The sequence below is a fragment of the Brassica rapa genome, chromosome A10 (assembly GCF_000309985.2).
Source record: "Brassica rapa cultivar Chiifu-401-42 chromosome A10, CAAS_Brap_v3.01, whole genome shotgun sequence".
Taxonomy (NCBI): Eukaryota; Viridiplantae; Streptophyta; class Magnoliopsida; order Brassicales; family Brassicaceae; genus Brassica; species Brassica rapa.
In genome coordinates, this window is record NC_024804.2 from 11263439 (window position 1) to 11280538 (window position 17100).

A 17100-nucleotide genomic window follows, 5' to 3' on the forward strand; every position below is an offset into this window, starting at 1 on the left:
CCGGCGCTACGCGCCGGGTTCGTATGTATTATTCCTTAATAAGTTCAAAATTGTTTTTTGATTCATTTAATAGTAGTTAGTGTTTGTAGTGTAAATAATTATTTTAACGATTGATTCAATAAAAGTAAAATAAATAATTGATAGTTGCACCAAAGTAATTAAAGTTGAACTTAAAACATAATGTAAAGTTGATGTTCCAAAAAGAAAAAAAATGTATATGCATGTGTTTGTTTTGTGATTATATTGTTCGAAAGGAGATAATTAAAATAGTAACAATCCTCACATGCTATACCAATGTCATGGATGTGGCAAAGTGGATTCATTGTAGACGTATTGGCTACGTGCAGATGGTTGTCTATGCATGCCAAACTATGTAGTAATATAAATATGTTGTTTGTATTTTTCATTAGTGTCAAAAACACAAAGAAGGTTAGGGTGCACATAAAAAAACATACGTCAATATCTTATGTTATTATGATTATACGGTGATGGTTTGGTCTGATGGTATATACTACTGTGTAATGTGTGTTTGGTCGTTAGGTTGTACCAAAGTTGTTGCTTTGTATTGGTGGTATACTGAACGTTGGTGATTTTGTTGAGTGATGATAAGTCACTGTTAATAGTCGGTTTTGATATGAGCTCTTTATTTTATTAATGACCAGAAACGTTAAGATTTTTGTGTTGATTATATAGTATGTATGAATCATTATTTTTGTGATTCCTATTTGTTATATCTTATTTTCTTTTTCGATTAAATTTGTTTGATGCTAGAGTATTCAACTTTAGTCTTGCTTAGCTAATTCTTTAATGGTTTAATGGAAATATGTACTATTTTTATTTTGGCTGCATATAACATTTTTTATTTTCTTTAGATTATTTAGTTTCATTTATAAGTTTATGTTTTTTATTTATTTTGTCTATCATTTAAATTGTGCAAATATATACTTTCGTGTCAGGATTTTCTATAGGATTCTTGTCATAATTTTTTTTTTATTTTACAAATTTATTTGAATACAATGCATTTATATAAAGTTCTTTCTCTTTAATCGAAAGGAAGGTTCTTGGTTACCACTGGATTTTATTTGGCAAGTTACTAACCAACTGCTTGTGAGAATCTTTTACCTTGTTCTATGTCCTTTTTTTTTCTTGGGATAATGTTACTGATTATGGTGTCTGTTTATTACTTATGGAGTCGATAAATTCTTGTGATTTATGCAAATGTGTCTTGCATTTGGAGTAATTATTTATTTTCCCTTCAATTTATTGAAGGAATTAGTTCACTCGTGGAGTCCATAAATTCTTGCTATTTGTGTAAATGTGTCTTGCATCTGGAGTAATTATTTATTTTCCCTTAAAACTTTTCCAAGGAATTAGTTCACCGAGAAGTAGCGTATGTGTAGTAGCATTGTCTATTTTCTAGATGGCCCTTCACTACATCATGTAACTCACGTATTTCATTTTTAAAAACGATGTATGTCTTCAGGAAAAAAGAAATAATGATGTTAATAAGTAGTGGATCTATTTGGCAACTACTAAACCAGTGCTCGTGTATCATTGACATTGTGCCCTGCCTCCATTTTTTTATGGATCATGTTTGATTTGCTACATCTGTAATCATTTGCAGATGGTTACTTGTGATGCGAGTATCTCATGAGAATTTTCAGTCATCTTTCCTTATTGGTTTTATTATACATAGTGAACTCTGTTTGATTGAACATGAATACATCAACCTAAAATGTTAAATGTACAAAAGTGATATTTTCAAGTGTCGGATTATGTTGTTGCAGGGCCTCATCTGCTAAAATATCAATCAAACATTAAAGATACGTAGAGAACAGAGGAAGTTAAGATTTTGCAAGTTACTTTACCTAAAAATCTGAAGACAGTTTTTGACATTGTGGAATGAAATTCTGAGAGATTCTTAAACAGTTGAATACAAATAAGAAATAGAAATCTAACCCATGATGCAGAGCTCAAAACCTCATAGTCCAAAGGGAAAAAGGAGAAAGTGCAGATCTGTCAATCTTGTTACTACATAGTCAAGGTAAAAAGAGGAGTATGATAAGTGTCTACCACTGAATCGATTGGGGACAGTATGCCATTAAAGCAATTCTTATTTCACGGCTCACAAATTTAGATTAGCTGGGCAGCAGTTGAAGTCTGCAATGATATCACAAACTTCAGATTTAAAAGGCTAAATTGGTATATACAATATCATACTGAAACAAAAATACTTTATGATACCAAATGTTTCATGCTCAGATAACATCAATAACAAAAAAAAATTAAAATACAGAGACACCAGCAGAGGCACATATATACATAAATTCGTAAAGATGAGATAGCTACCAGTCTGGCAAGGGAAGGAATTTCTATAAGAATTGTCTTCATGGCTTGCGTATCAAGTAACATCTGTGAGCCAAAAAGAAAAAAAAAAATCTTTCAACTCTACTTTCGTAGATTTTGGCACCTCAAAGATCCACTACCAAAGTGATTCCAGATCGAATATATAATCCTTCGAGAAGATATTCAAGGAAAGCTTACGCCTTTGTTCATGATGATCATGTTTTTACCAATCTTAGCATTCTTGTCAATGATGCATTTCCTGTATAAATCACCAGAAAATAACTTGATTGATGTTTGAAAAGGTTTCTAGTTATGTATTTTCAAAACTTAACTGATCTTTGTATCTCTACCAATACATATTGGAACATTTCCTTCTGCTAATAGAGATGCAATCCCAGATTCAGTTTGGTAATAATCTGTACCTAACATCAAAGTATCCTGCCAAAAGAAAACATAAACACAAAACTCCGTTTGATCAGAACAATAATCTGATTGTTTTGTTAATCAAAATAAAGAGATCTGAAGATCCACCTGAAGCTCAACTCCATAGTATAGACGTGACCAATCTCCAAGAATGGAGCGGTGGACGCTGAATTCTCGCAGTCGCAGGACACATCCGTGTGAGATAACTATTGTGGTTCCTCAATTGTGTTAATTGAATATTTGACACAGACTCCAACATCCAAATAATTGCTTTTGGAAATCGTTTGAGTTGTACTCAACATCGAAGAAAAGAGAGACATTTATAGGTGAAGTTTCAACCAGTTACTGGGAAAAACGAAGAGGTTTATTGATTGATTCATGTGGGTGGAGTAGATTAATTAAGAAAAACTCAGAGTACAGAAATGATTTATGGATCGGGGAGACGTTTAAGAGTTGGGAATCGACCTTTCAGTTGGTGAATCACATCATTGAGGTCGCTTCTGAAAGAGGAAGACGACGACAAAAACTAAGCATGTTTGGGTCTCCAACGGGCCAAATGTATGGGCCAAACCTATTCCATCAAATAAAAGCCCAGCTATAAAACACTAAAACACAGAAAAGATGAAACTAAAAAAACGGGAACAGCTGGTTAGACGACACGTGTCGGCAAACGCCCCTATCTCCAGAGTGACGTGGCAGCAGGAGGTGAGAGAAAACTCAGTTTTTTTCTTGGGATAATGTTACTGATTATGGTGTCTGTTTATTACTTATGGAGTCGATAAATTCTTGTGATTTATGCAAATGTGTCTTGCATTTGGAGTAATTATTTATTTTCCCTTCAATTTATTGAAGGAATTAGTTCACTCGTGGAGTCCATAAATTCTTGCTATTTGTGTAAATGTGTCTTGCATCTGGAGTAATTATTTATTTTCCCTTAAAACTTTTCCAAGGAATTAGTTCACCGAGAAGTAGCGTATGTGTAGTAGCATTGTCTATTTTCTAGATGGCCCTTCACTACATCATGTAACTCACGTATTTCATTTTTAAAAACGATGTATGTCTTCAGGAAAAAAGAAATAATGATGTTAATAAGTAGTGGATCTATTTGGCAACTACTAAACCAGTGCTCGTGTATCATTGACATTGTGCCCTGCCTCCATTTTTTTATGGATCATGTTTGATTTGCTACATCTGTAATCATTTGCAGATGGTTACTTGTGATGCGAGTATCTCATGAGAATTTTCAGTCATCTTTCCTTATTGGTTTTATTATACATAGTGAACTCTGTTTGATTGAACATGAATACATCAACCTAAAATGTTAAATGTACAAAAGTGATATTTTCAAGTGTCGGATTATGTTGTTGCAGGGCCTCATCTGCTAAAATATCAATCAAACATTAAAGATACGTAGAGAACAGAGGAAGTTAAGATTTTGCAAGTTACTTTACCTAAAAATCTGAAGACAGTTTTTGACATTGTGGAATGAAATTCTGAGAGATTCTTAAACAGTTGAATACAAATAAGAAATAGAAATCTAACCCATGATGCAGAGCTCAAAACCTCATAGTCCAAAGGGAAAAAGGAGAAAGTGCAGATCTGTCAATCTTGTTACTACATAGTCAAGGTAAAAAGAGGAGTATGATAAGTGTCTACCACTGAATCGATTGGGGACAGTATGCCATTAAAGCAATTCTTATTTCACGGCTCACAAATTTAGATTAGCTGGGCAGCAGTTGAAGTCTGCAATGATATCACAAACTTCAGATTTAAAAGGCTAAATTGGTATATACAATATCATACTGAAACAAAAATACTTTATGATACCAAATGTTTCATGCTCAGATAACATCAATAACAAAAAAAAATTAAAATACAGAGACACCAGCAGAGGCACATATATACATAAATTCGTAAAGATGAGATAGCTACCAGTCTGGCAAGGGAAGGAATTTCTATAAGAATTGTCTTCATGGCTTGCGTATCAAGTAACATCTGTGAGCCAAAAAGAAAAAAAAAAATCTTTCAACTCTACTTTCGTAGATTTTGGCACCTCAAAGATCCACTACCAAAGTGATTCCAGATCGAATATATAATCCTTCGAGAAGATATTCAAGGAAAGCTTACGCCTTTGTTCATGATGATCATGTTTTTACCAATCTTAGCATTCTTGTCAATGATGCATTTCCTGTATAAATCACCAGAAAATAACTTGATTGATGTTTGAAAAGGTTTCTAGTTATGTATTTTCAAAACTTAACTGATCTTTGTATCTCTACCAATACATATTGGAACATTTCCTTCTGCTAATAGAGATGCAATCCCAGATTCAGTTTGGTAATAATCTGTACCTAACATCAAAGTATCCTGCCAAAAGAAAACATAAACACAAAACTCCGTTTGATCAGAACAATAATCTGATTGTTTTGTTAATCAAAATAAAGAGATCTGAAGATCCACCTGAAGCTCAACTCCATAGTATAGACGTGACCAATCTCCAAGAATGGAGCGGTGGACGCTGAATTCTCGCAGTCGCAGGACACATCCGTGTGAGATAACTATTGTGGTTCCTCAATTGTGTTAATTGAATATTTGACACAGACTCCAACATCCAAATAATTGCTTTTGGAAATCGTTTGAGTTGTACTCAACATCGAAGAAAAGAGAGACATTTATAGGTGAAGTTTCAACCAGTTACTGGGAAAAACGAAGAGGTTTATTGATTGATTCATGTGGGTGGAGTAGATTAATTAAGAAAAACTCAGAGTACAGAAATGATTTATGGATCGGGGAGACGTTTAAGAGTTGGGAATCGACCTTTCAGTTGGTGAATCACATCATTGAGGTCGCTTCTGAAAAAGGAAGACGACGACAAAAACTAAGCATGTTTGGGTCTCCAACGGGCCAAATGTATGGGCCAAACCTATTCCATCAAATAAAAGCCCAGCTATAAAACACTAAAACACAGAAAAGATGAAACTAAAAAAACGGGAACAGCTGGTTAGACGACACGTGTCGGCAAACGCCCCTATCTCCAGAGTGACGTGGCAGCAGGAGGTGAGAGAAAACTCAGTTTTATTATTATAGATATCTCAACAGATCCGGTTTAATTTGATTAAAATTGTTTCCAGTTTCATATCGGTTTTACCGGTTACGAAGCTCACGAAGTGACGTCGCTTCGTTTGATGTCGTGATGATGGGGAATTTTAACTTGCGGGTTGTTTCGGATGCTTTCCAAGGCATAGATTGATAGATGACAATAATAACATGTTGCAAGAGGAGCTTCAGAGTGGATTGCATGCTCTCTCTCTCTCTCTAGAGGTTTGAGCCATGCTTCGTTTTTGTTTCTCTGAAATTATAATGAAGTTATGTTCGCTAATATCTGGGTGTCTGGTGTAACAAGCTCCCAGTTGTCCATCTTCCTAGCTATTTATTGAGATTATTAATGTAAAGTATTTTGTGGTTCTTAGATGAGAAAGTCTTCAGGAACTACGTTGAGCATTGAATGGTATCTCTGACGATTATTGGTCCATTTAGTTAAAAGGTTTTCGGGTATGGTTCCTTGAGTTGGGATGGGATGCCTTTAGGTTTTGGATCATTCAAGTCTAAATTGTAGGAGTGCCTGCCTCAGAGATGAATAGGATTGTCCAAGATCGTTTCTTCATATGGCTAAGCCCGAATCACATGGGAGAGTGAGAATTGATACGCTTGATTACAGATAGAGTAAGAATTTGGTTTCTATTTTTATTTTCTCTGACACAAAAATTAAAAAATGTGAGAGAGAGTCTCCCCACAGTTGATACCTGTTTAAGTCCATCACCTGACATTTCATGTTCCTCAAATCCCCAAGTCTTGATCCTTTTTCTTTTGCTTTTGTCTCAAGATTTTGCTGAGACTTGTGGTTTTCTTTATCATACAATCAACTTTACATCTGTCCTGGGCTAATTAAGCTAGCTGTCTCGTTACCAATCAATTCTTGCTCAACTTTTCCCTCTGCCACGTACGCTGCCTACTGTTGTATCTAATTTGCTTAACTTTCCTGGATAAGAGGATTTTGAATTAAAAACTCCATTTGGCTGGTGTTAGGAGATGAGTGTGCTTTCTTTTTCTTTTGGTTGAGATATGACTTTTAATTACTAAAAGGAACCTACATGAATCTACTGTTTGATCCCTCTCTTACTCTTTGAACTTTACTCTTTTCTTCTTTTGAGATTGTGTCTTGTGGATCAAATATGGAATCATATTTCCGTAATCTTGAAGCAAATTAAATGAATCAGGGATTATAATCTTTAGCCGTAGCAAAAAAACATCCCCTCTGATTCATTTGATAACCAAACTTACTAGATCTGTCTTTACAATATATAACAGACTCAGATCTCAATTCTTGCTTAGAGTCTATTGAATCTTGATACGTTTTCACATCTTGTGAGTGGGTTACCATTTTTTTGTAGTGCAGTTCCGAGAAATTAAACCGCCGGTTGGTGGACTGGCCAACTGAAGCTGGCAACTCCCATGCAGCCAATAAGAATAATGAATGATACCAAGAACAGCTCTCACTCTGAATAAACTTCTGATTTCGTAGTTGATCTGGTTAGTCATGACCTGCCTTTTGAGCTCCACTAAGTGATTTACAGGCAGGAAGACCAGATTTGAGATCAGCCGAATCGGCTCTAGCCTAGTCTTCCCGTTTCCTTGCTTAAACGGCAAGACACCTTGCGTGGCGATCTTTTTGTCGGAGAACCAGAGCTCCACGGAAAGATGATCAAACCTCACACCTAGCTTCTTGTTCGGGTTGGTGAAGTTCAGCAGCAACAACATATCACCATTGAAATACACCGGTGACTCGAAGTAGATTGTGTTCAGCTTTGCGTTAGAGACGTCGAAAACGGGGGTTCTCGGTCTGAGGGCGAGGAAGAGAACCAAAGTAGCAATACCAAAGATTATTAGAAGTATGCTGAAGATAAAACATAAAGCTGCACCACACCATATCCATGGATTCGTCCGGGTTGTTCTTAGCCGCAAGGGAACCATTGTATCGTTTAAAGGCTGCGACTCTATACCGTTATGTGAAGGCGTTGCAGGGCTTTTCTGAGACAAAGGTGATTTGGAGACGATCACTTCGGTAAGAGCTTTTGGTGTTGTTGGAGTTGGAGTTGATTGTCTGCTTCTTGGTGTTGTTCTCCATGGTGTGCTGATTGGACTGAACCATCTGGATGATGGAGTGTCCCATGGAGGGGTTTCGGGTGGTTGTGATTGAGGCGTTGAAGGAAGATTGGACATGGGTTTTTTTTATGTCTAGATGGTTGAAGAAGTAAGAAGATGAAGGAAGAAACTCTTTAAATGTGTCTTGTGAGTTTCTTGGTGATATGAGAACTAAATGTGTGTTTAATTGAAGGAAATTTTGAGAATGTGTGATGGTGTTTGGTTAAATAGCAAAAAGATAAAGGTTTTGTAACTTTGAAAAAGATATTGTGACTGGTTAAAGGAGGGAGCTTTTGCTTAACGAGATGGGTTTTGGGCTTGCTTGTTTTAAGTGCCTTTTTGTGTTGGAAACTACATGCATTTTTGAGTCACATATTATTTATTTGTTCTTTTTTTTTTGTGGTAGCAGGTTGATTTTTTGTATTAAAACAAAAATTATTTGAATGGAAATTATATTGCATCTACACTTTGTTTTGTTTTGTTTAGCAAGTGGCTTTTGCTTTAAATAAACTAGCACTATGTCAATTGAATACAGCTGAGTTTAGGGCCTTGGGCATATAATCGTTAAATAATATTAAAAGATCAAAAATAATTGGTCGATTTGAGAAAGTCAGTGCTTTTCTTCAGAGTAAAAATCACAGTAGAGCAAAAAAGAGAGAAAGAAATATCATTTTACTTTGTTTTAAAATGCATATAAGGTAAGGTATAAACTCTATTGCGATTGTTTATTTATAATTACATATAGACTAGTAGTATAAGTGTACAACTGTTTTTTTTTTTGCTAAAAAGACTGATATAATTGTTAGTTTGTTACCAAGAAATTTAATTAATTATGTTAAAAGCATAAGTTAGGATATTTCGAAGAAAAGATCATCTAAGTAATGCAGTCAGAATGCAAATCTACTTTTGAATCTCAGTCCAAGTTTTTAACTCCTATATATCCATTGTTTTGAACTTTTGTTATTGTTTTTTTTTCTATTAATATCTCCTTTTACTCTTTTGTGATGTTTGTGGGATTAGGTGTGCTCCCTAAACACTTCCTGACTAAGGAATAGCTTTTTATTTTAGTAAAGTTTCGTAATCCTTTTGTTGTCCTCTCAGCAATGATTTCATGTCTTGTTTCTGTTCAAATTAAGTCTGCTGTCGATATATATATTTGAAAATTTAAATATGTTGCTATTACTTAGTGGTTTTCTTTTTGGTTTTGGAGTATATAATTATGTATTTATATATATTTTTTAGTTTGAAAAGAGATGTTCAGTCAAATCTAATGTTCAATAATCGCTTGTAACTTGTGTACGGAGACATATACTATGAAATACGGTGTACAGTGTACTATATTACTGAGTTGCCTTTCAGGTTCAAACCTGATCCTATAATAATCTCTGACAATCTAAACGATAGTTACATGTTAGTGGAAAGAGATACGGAGATTTTTATGCAATAAAAATCATTTAGAACAATAGTTTTTTATAACCGAACCATCTGGGACCGGTTCAATTTATAGTTTTGTTTGGCACAGTACGATACAAATCCTTCACTTAAATTAAACTGTTGTTTTAATGCAAGAAGAGCATATGGATTCGCCGAAAACGAATACTTTCTGATCGTAATTCACATATATCCCATGTATATTAATAGAGAAAGATTTAAAAAATTATAACTAGTAGTTTGCACTAATTAAAAATGTGTCATGCTGAGTTGTCACATAATATGAATGTTAATTTTGCTTACGTGACGGTTTGAAAATTAAGGGCCTGACTGGTTTAACCGCAGCGGTTGCGGTTGCGGTTGCGGGAGTTTGCGGATGCGGGTGGTTGCGGTTTTTAGCGGTTTTAAGAGATTTGTACGACTGATTCTGTGGTTAGAAATTTGTGCGTTTGCGGGATACTTATGACTGGTTAACTACCAAATGCAGCAGCAGTTAAATAATAAATTAATAATATTTATATTTTATACAATTATAAAAATATCAAAAATAATAATATTATAATAAATATAAAATTTATATTTAGAAAGTTATAGTTTAAATTTTTTAAAAATATAGAAAATATTTTTATTTTAAAGTTTTATAATATTAATTAAAATTTAATTGATATATTTTAGCATTTTTATAATTTCAATTTAATTTTTTTATTGAATTTTTTTATTTTTGTATTTATATTGTTTTGGAAAAAAAATAATTTTTTTTTATCCTCCCGCAAACGCCCGCAACCGCAAACGCTAGCTGGAACCAGCTTTTGAATTTATGAGGTTCAGAGTGATTTGGAGCGATTTGGAGCGGTTTGAACGATTGTTGCAAAACGCCAGCAACCGCTACCAACCGCAAAAGCTGCGTTTGCGGGTGGTAGCGGGAAAACCAGTCATACCCTAATTGAAAATTTTGTTAGTCTAAAGTTAAATTATTAGGAAATGTTATATTATATAGTAGGTCCATTCATTTATCAAATTGAAATTATTATATATTTTTTTCTTAAATAAAATCTACAGAATTACCTAATGCAATTAAGATATATATAAATACATATGATAATTAATGATTTGAAATAATAAAGATTTGCTAACAATCTGTATATTTTCTATATTTTTGTTTAATTATTTAATTAAAACAAATTACACAATTTCATTAATCATATAATAAAAATTTAGATTTTTTTGTATATGTTGTATTTTAACATTTTTAAAACGGGTATAAATTATTAAAGCTGTTAAAAGTCTCACATAAACTTTTGTGACTAAGGTTTAAATTTTTTTCTATAATAAAATACAATGATTATAAAATCATATGAACAAATAATTTTATTTTAATAGGTGTTTATGTTAATATATGAACATATATTGAAAAGTTAATATTTTAATTTTGAAATCTTCATTGTTTTTTTGAAATGATTATAAATTATTCAAACCACTAAACATTTCACATTAAAAAAAAATCGTTTGTGTAAAATTTTGTTACACAAATATGCAAATAATCATAAAATCATATGAGTACTCATAAACTTCATTTAATAAATATCCATATTAAAAATATACTATATATCTATGTTAATATCATTTAAATTTAATTATATATCATATACAATATATAAGATTGATTGTTTTGATTTATTTCCTTAAAATGATTGAGAATAAACAAGAGCGGTCATTTGATTTATATGCACACACCAATTTATTACATAATAGTATCTGATTTCTTGTTATTTAATATATAATTATTATTTTATTATTTCATGATATGCCGAAAAACATAAACTAAGTAATAAATATAAAATATTCATTATGTACAAGGCGCATATCTTAACCTAAGTATGTATCGCTTTAATAATTTTAAATCTTAAAAATTTTCTAAATCTCAGGCCAAAACAAGATAACGAAATGAGAATAAACTCAAAAAAACGACACAAAAATGAAAAAAAATATTGAAGATAGATATGATTGGCATGTGAACGTAAACTTTTCATAACCATAATTAAATTTTAAATTATTAAATCATGATATAAAACCGAGTTGACATAGTTTCATTGTAACCAAATAGTAGGCCTGAGATTTTTTGGCCTAAACGTTAGGTTCTTATGTGATAAGTGATTTTTTGACCTAAAATAATTTTAAAAATGAGATCAGTTCATCAGTAAACGAATTATGTAATTAACAAAAAATTGTTAAAAATTGTTTAAGGGTCAAAAATATCAACTCGATCAAAAATATAAATTTTATTTTTCCATACGATAGTTTTAAATAATTTTCATATAAATTCACCATGCGTAAGAAGCATGTTTGTGTAAGGAGCATGTATTATCCTAGTTTTCTTTTATTATTAAATACCAACCCGGTTTTTGGGTATTTTAAAACTCTCGTCTTTGTAATATAATATGGACAGCAAATAATGAGTAGTGCTGGTAAAAAATAAATAAGTAAACTCACAAAATCTGAAGAGCCAAATTAGCAAAGAGAAAACTCTTTGATCCACGGAATTGAACTCATCATATCCGTTTATAATCTACATATGTAAATGCATGGCGAGAGAAGCAAAAGCAAGAAGATGAAATGGAGGTTTCAAATACTAAATACTGTAGTCATTACAATATTAGACAACAAATTAAATTGATTCTCCTAGGTGGAAGGTGACTTCTATTAATTTTCTCTATGTCTAGCCAAAGCAACTTCTTTGGCTACTAATATAACTGTAACTTCTCTTGATACTCGCGAGGTATATAAATACAGAGTGTTATATACGATTTATAAATGAGAAACCCTAGTTTGGACGTATCGTCTTCGAGGCTTGAGAAGTTGAGACCATCATTGTTTGCTTCCGTTTCAGTTTCAGTGCTTCAGATAATGATTAGGGTGTTAAGATAAGGTTGAAAAAATCATAATTGTTGTAGAGGAAATAGAGCGGAAGTACAAGGATGCCGAGAATAACGTAGAAGAGTTGGAGCGACGTGGGTGCACCGTGGTTCACGGTTTTAAGGTGCACTCCATGGACACGGAACATCGCGAATCGATATGATATAGAATCATATACTCTGGTAAAAAAAGAAGCTTGATTCTTGTCTTCGAAAGGATAAATTAACAGAATATTGAATGCTTTCGAAATACATAAATACTCACAAAGTTCGAAGACCCAAAACTAATCTCGTAAACAAACAGAACCAAACATTTAAGTCTTCTTTGACCCATGCATCCATAGATACATATATGAATGCAGAAATATCATATATATACAGGGTGTGAGAAGTTAAGTCATGCACAGATGAAATGGAAGTCCAAGAAACTAAAAGGTTAAAACACTACAATAACAAACAAAAGATACTTTTGGTTGGAGAAGGAGACTTCTCCTTTTCTCTGTCTCTAGCCAGAGCCTTTGGTTCAGCAACAAACCTTATTGCTACCTCTCTCGATTCTCAAGGTGAATCCATAACTCATGTTAAATGTCTTAATTTTGTTACTATTGTGATCCTAATAGACAAATACCTTTTTCTAAGGTTTATATCGATTAATCGCCTGGTAGTTGAAAGATTCATCATGGAAACTGAAAGAATATGCATGGTTCGAGCCTCCCACCAGTTACGTTATCCATAAGTTACAAATATTAGTTTATGCTTCTCCAAAATTCCTCAATGTTAAATTAACTCAAAATTTTCGGCAAAGAAATGTTAAAACTTTCTTGGCGTGTACTGATTAAACGTTTTAGTCTACATGGTAAATGAGTCACCAAGTTTTCAGTGATTTAATTTATGATAATTGTTGATTAGTTTTTGAACAACAAATGTTGTAGCGGAGCTAGAGCGCAATTACAAGAATGGGAAGGCGAACGTAGAAGAATTGGAGAGACTCGGGTGCAATGTAGTCTTTGGAGTTAACGTCCACTCCATGACCACAAAGCATAACCTTGGTTGTTCTGCTACATACGATAGAGTCATTTTCAATTTCCCTCACGCTGGATTCGATTATGGTCGTGAGCACGAAATCAAAACAATCATGTACGATAGAGTAACCTCATTTATTGTTGTCTTCCCTTTGGTTCTCTTTGGTATTTTTATATTTTGGGAAGGAAAATACATTTTCGGTTGGTTCAGGAGGCATCAAGAACTTGTGAGAGGTTTTATGAAGAGTGCGAGACTGTTGGTGAAAGACGAAGACAAGGGAGGAGAGATTCATGTGGTTCATAAGACGGAATATCCATTCAGCGAGTGGAAGCTCAAGACTCTGGGTGAGAAAGAAGGCTTAGAATTGGTCAGTGAGATCGAGTTTTGCTTAAATCATTATCCTGGTTATTCCAACAAGAGAGGAAGTAGAGGTTACAATGACTCTAGCTTCCCTGTTGGAAAATCATCTACCTTCATTTTTAAGAAACAGTTCTTTTATTAATTTGGAATCATATTTATTTGTATTGAAATGTTTAATATTTTCCACATGCTAGTACTTCCTCTATCCTATTTTATAAGATGTTTTTTTTATTTTATAATATTTGTGAGTCCATTATTAATTTTTCAGTATTTACGTGGTTATATCTAGCTATGTTTTTTGCCATTATATATTTCGTGCCTTTGGACGAAAAATTAAAAAAAACAATAATATATATAATAGAAACCAAAATTATATATAAATATATTTTTGTTTGAAACCTAAATTGTAAACAAATTATACATTACAAAATAGAATTACTTTAAAATAATATGATTTAGACAAAAAGGAGTATTTATTTTGTGATCCAAAAGAGATCAGTGTACAGGTTTTCTTATATTTTAAATCAGCCTCAAAAAATATAATTGTAGCGGATTCTGATTAAATCATCTTCATTAATAATGTTCAAGATTGTTTACTAAAAATTAAAAGAAAAAACATTAATCAATGTTTGTCTCTTGTATTTTCTCAAAATTGTTGATGATTTCTGAAAATTAATCTGAAGTGAAAATTATCTGGATGTTAGAGCACCTTCAATGAAAGTTTCTTAGCTACCATATTTTCACTAAATAGTAATTTTCTATATATTAATAGAAAAACATTAAAAAAAGTTATAACTTGTAGTTTTTAGTAATTAAAAAAATGTTACGCTGAGTTGTCACGTAATTAGAAGTCAATTTTGTTTATATGGCAGTTTGAGAATCAATTGAGAATTTGGTTAGTCGAAAGTTAAATTGCTAGTAAATGTTAAATTATATAGAATGTTTATTATGGATCATTCATTTATCAAATCAAAATTATTATATATTCTTTTCTTAAATAAAAATTACGGAATTAACTAACATGATTAAGATATATATGACAATTAATGATTTTAAATAATAAAGATTTGCTAATAATCTGTATACTTTCTTTCACTTTTTTAAATTATTTATTATTAAAAAAAAATACACAATTACATTAATCATAAAATAAAAATTTAGATTTTTTTTGTATATGTTGTATTTTTAATTTTTTAAAACGAATATAAATTAATAAAATTGTTAAAAGTCTCACATAAACTCTTGTGATCAAGGTTTATTTTTTTTTCTATAATAAGATATAATGATTATAAAATCACATGAATAAATAATATTATTTTAATAGTTGTTTTGTTAATATATATATTTCATATTGTTTAAATTAAATTATACATCATATGAAAACACATATTTATATTTTGATATCTACGCTGAACAAATATTGAAAATTTAATATTTTAATTTTGAAATCTTCATTGTTTTTTTAAATGATTAGAAATTATTGAAACCACAAAACATTCCACATTTAAAAAAAAAATCATTGGTGTAAACATTTGTTACACAAATATACAAATAATCGTAAAATCATACAAGTAGAAACATCATTTAATAAATATCCATATTAAAAGTATACTATATGTGTTAATATCATTTAATTTTAATTATATATCATATACAATAGATAAAATTGATTATTTTGATTTATTTACCCTAAAATGATTGCGAATAAACAAGAGCAGTCGTTTGATTTATATGCACACACCAATTTATTACATAATAGTAACTGATTTCTTAGTTATTTAATATATAATTATTATTTTATTATTTAATAATATTCAAAACACATAAAATAAGTAATAAATATAAAATATTTATTTTTGACAAGACACAGATCTTAACTTAAGTATGTATCTTTTTAATAATTTTAAATCTTAAATATTTTCTAAATTTCAGGCAAAAAAAAAAATAACGAAATGAGAAGAAACTCAAAAATCAATATTTATATCGAGCAATAACCAAAATAAAAAAACGACACAAAAATCAGAAAAATACTGAAGATAGATAGGATTGACATATGAACATAAACTTTCATAACAATAATTAACTTTTAATTTGCTAAATTATGATATAAAACCGAGCTGGCATAGTTTCATTGTAACCAAATAGTAAGCCTGAGATTATTCGGCATAAACGTTAGGTTCTTATGCGATAAGTGATTTTTTTACCTTAATTATTTTTAAAAATGAAATCAGCTCATCAGTAAACAAATTATGTAGTTAACAAACAAAGTTTTTTAAAAAATTGTTAGGACCAAAAATATTAATTCGATCAAGTATATAAATTTTATGTTTCCATACGATATTTCTTAAATAATTTTCATATAAAGCGCAAGGTGCAAGTCTTTTCCTAGTTACAAAAATTTAAAAAAGTAGGAGAGAAGGACAAACACTTTAGAACTTGTATCTTAAATAAAATGTTTTAAGAACCTCTTTAAATCCTTATAAGACACATCTTTTAGTAATTAACTTTGTTATTAAAATTAAAACTTAAATACAATAATAGAAAAATCAAAGAAAATAGTATTTTTGTTGTTAAGATACTCAAATGACCATCCCCACCATTAAGTTTGCTCTTAAAATCTGGATTCTTACATATTCATTTAAAAATGCTATTCGTTATGCTCTAGAAAAATGCATGCTTAAAATTTTCACAATTACTAAGAAAACATATAAAATTTCAATTACTAACTAGAATTTAACCCACACTATTAAAGCACGTGATATTTAATGATGCAAAATTCTACTAATAACGTTACAAATATTTTGTTAATTTGTAAGAATTTTGTCTATTTAAAATATTGTTTTGCCTTTTAATCAGCTTTTTAAAACCCAATCCAGATCTTCAATCGACCCATAACCACGATCGAACCGGTAAATCCAGTAACTCTAATTCAGTTTGAATTTTAAAAAATATTCATTATTTAAAATTCTGATAACCCGTCAAAATAGCTAAAACCCCACGCTACCAGTTTAACTAAAGAGTGATCAATATGTAATCCAATTTGATTTAGTTTTTAAAGCGCAAGATATTTATTGATGCAAAATTATGTTAACTATGTTACAATTTTTTTGTTAATTTGTAAGAATTTTGTCTATTTAAAATATTTTTGCATTATAATCAGCTTTTTAAAATCCAAGCCAGATCCGCAATCGACCCATATTCAGTTTGGGTTTAAAGAAATATTCATTATTTAAAAATCTCGATAAACCCGTAAAAATAGCTAAAACGTGAGGCTACCAGTTTAACCGAAGACTGATTGATATGTAATCCAATTTAATTTAGCTTGCTATTTTTAGATTTAAAATTTAATTTCAACATTTTCATTACTTAAATGCTATTTTATTTTTATTGTATTTGTTTTTAT

The 17100-nt window shown here is 31.1% G+C and overlaps 2 protein-coding genes across 2 annotated transcripts; one reads left to right on the forward strand and one right to left on the reverse strand.

The window, feature by feature from the left end:
- Nucleotides 1-6988: 6988 nt before the first annotated feature.
- On the reverse strand, nt 6989-9815 carry LOC103845040 (NDR1/HIN1-like protein 10). Its single transcript, XM_009121869.3, has one exon. It carries the CDS (start codon nt 8047-8049, stop codon nt 7204-7206), a length of 846 nt encoding a protein of 281 aa, XP_009120117.2. The 5' UTR covers nt 8050-9815; the 3' UTR covers nt 6989-7203.
- Nucleotides 9816-10992: 1177 nt separating this feature from the next.
- LOC103846127 (uncharacterized protein At4g26485) lies at nt 10993-16285 on the forward strand. Its single transcript, XM_018655522.2, has 2 exons — nt 10993-12877; nt 13247-16285. Exons 1-2 carry the CDS (start codon nt 12727-12729, stop codon nt 13837-13839), a joined length of 744 nt encoding a protein of 247 aa, XP_018511038.1. The 5' UTR covers nt 10993-12726; the 3' UTR covers nt 13840-16285.
- Nucleotides 16286-17100: the final 815 nt, after the last annotated feature.

What these genes read in the sequence shown, in the direction of transcription:
- LOC103845040 (XM_009121869.3), bottom strand. Translation starts at nt 8,049, where the DNA reads ATGTCCAATCTTCCTTCAACGCCTCAATCACAACCACCCGAAACCCCT.
- LOC103846127 (XM_018655522.2), top strand. Translation starts at nt 12,727, where the DNA reads ATGGAAGTCCAAGAAACTAAAAGGTTAAAACACTACAATAACAAACAA. An exon ending in TACCTCTCTCGATTCTCAAG is followed by an intron (nt 12,878 to 13,246) that starts GTGAATCCATAA and finishes CAAATGTTGTAG; the next exon opens with CGGAGCTAGAGCGCAATTAC.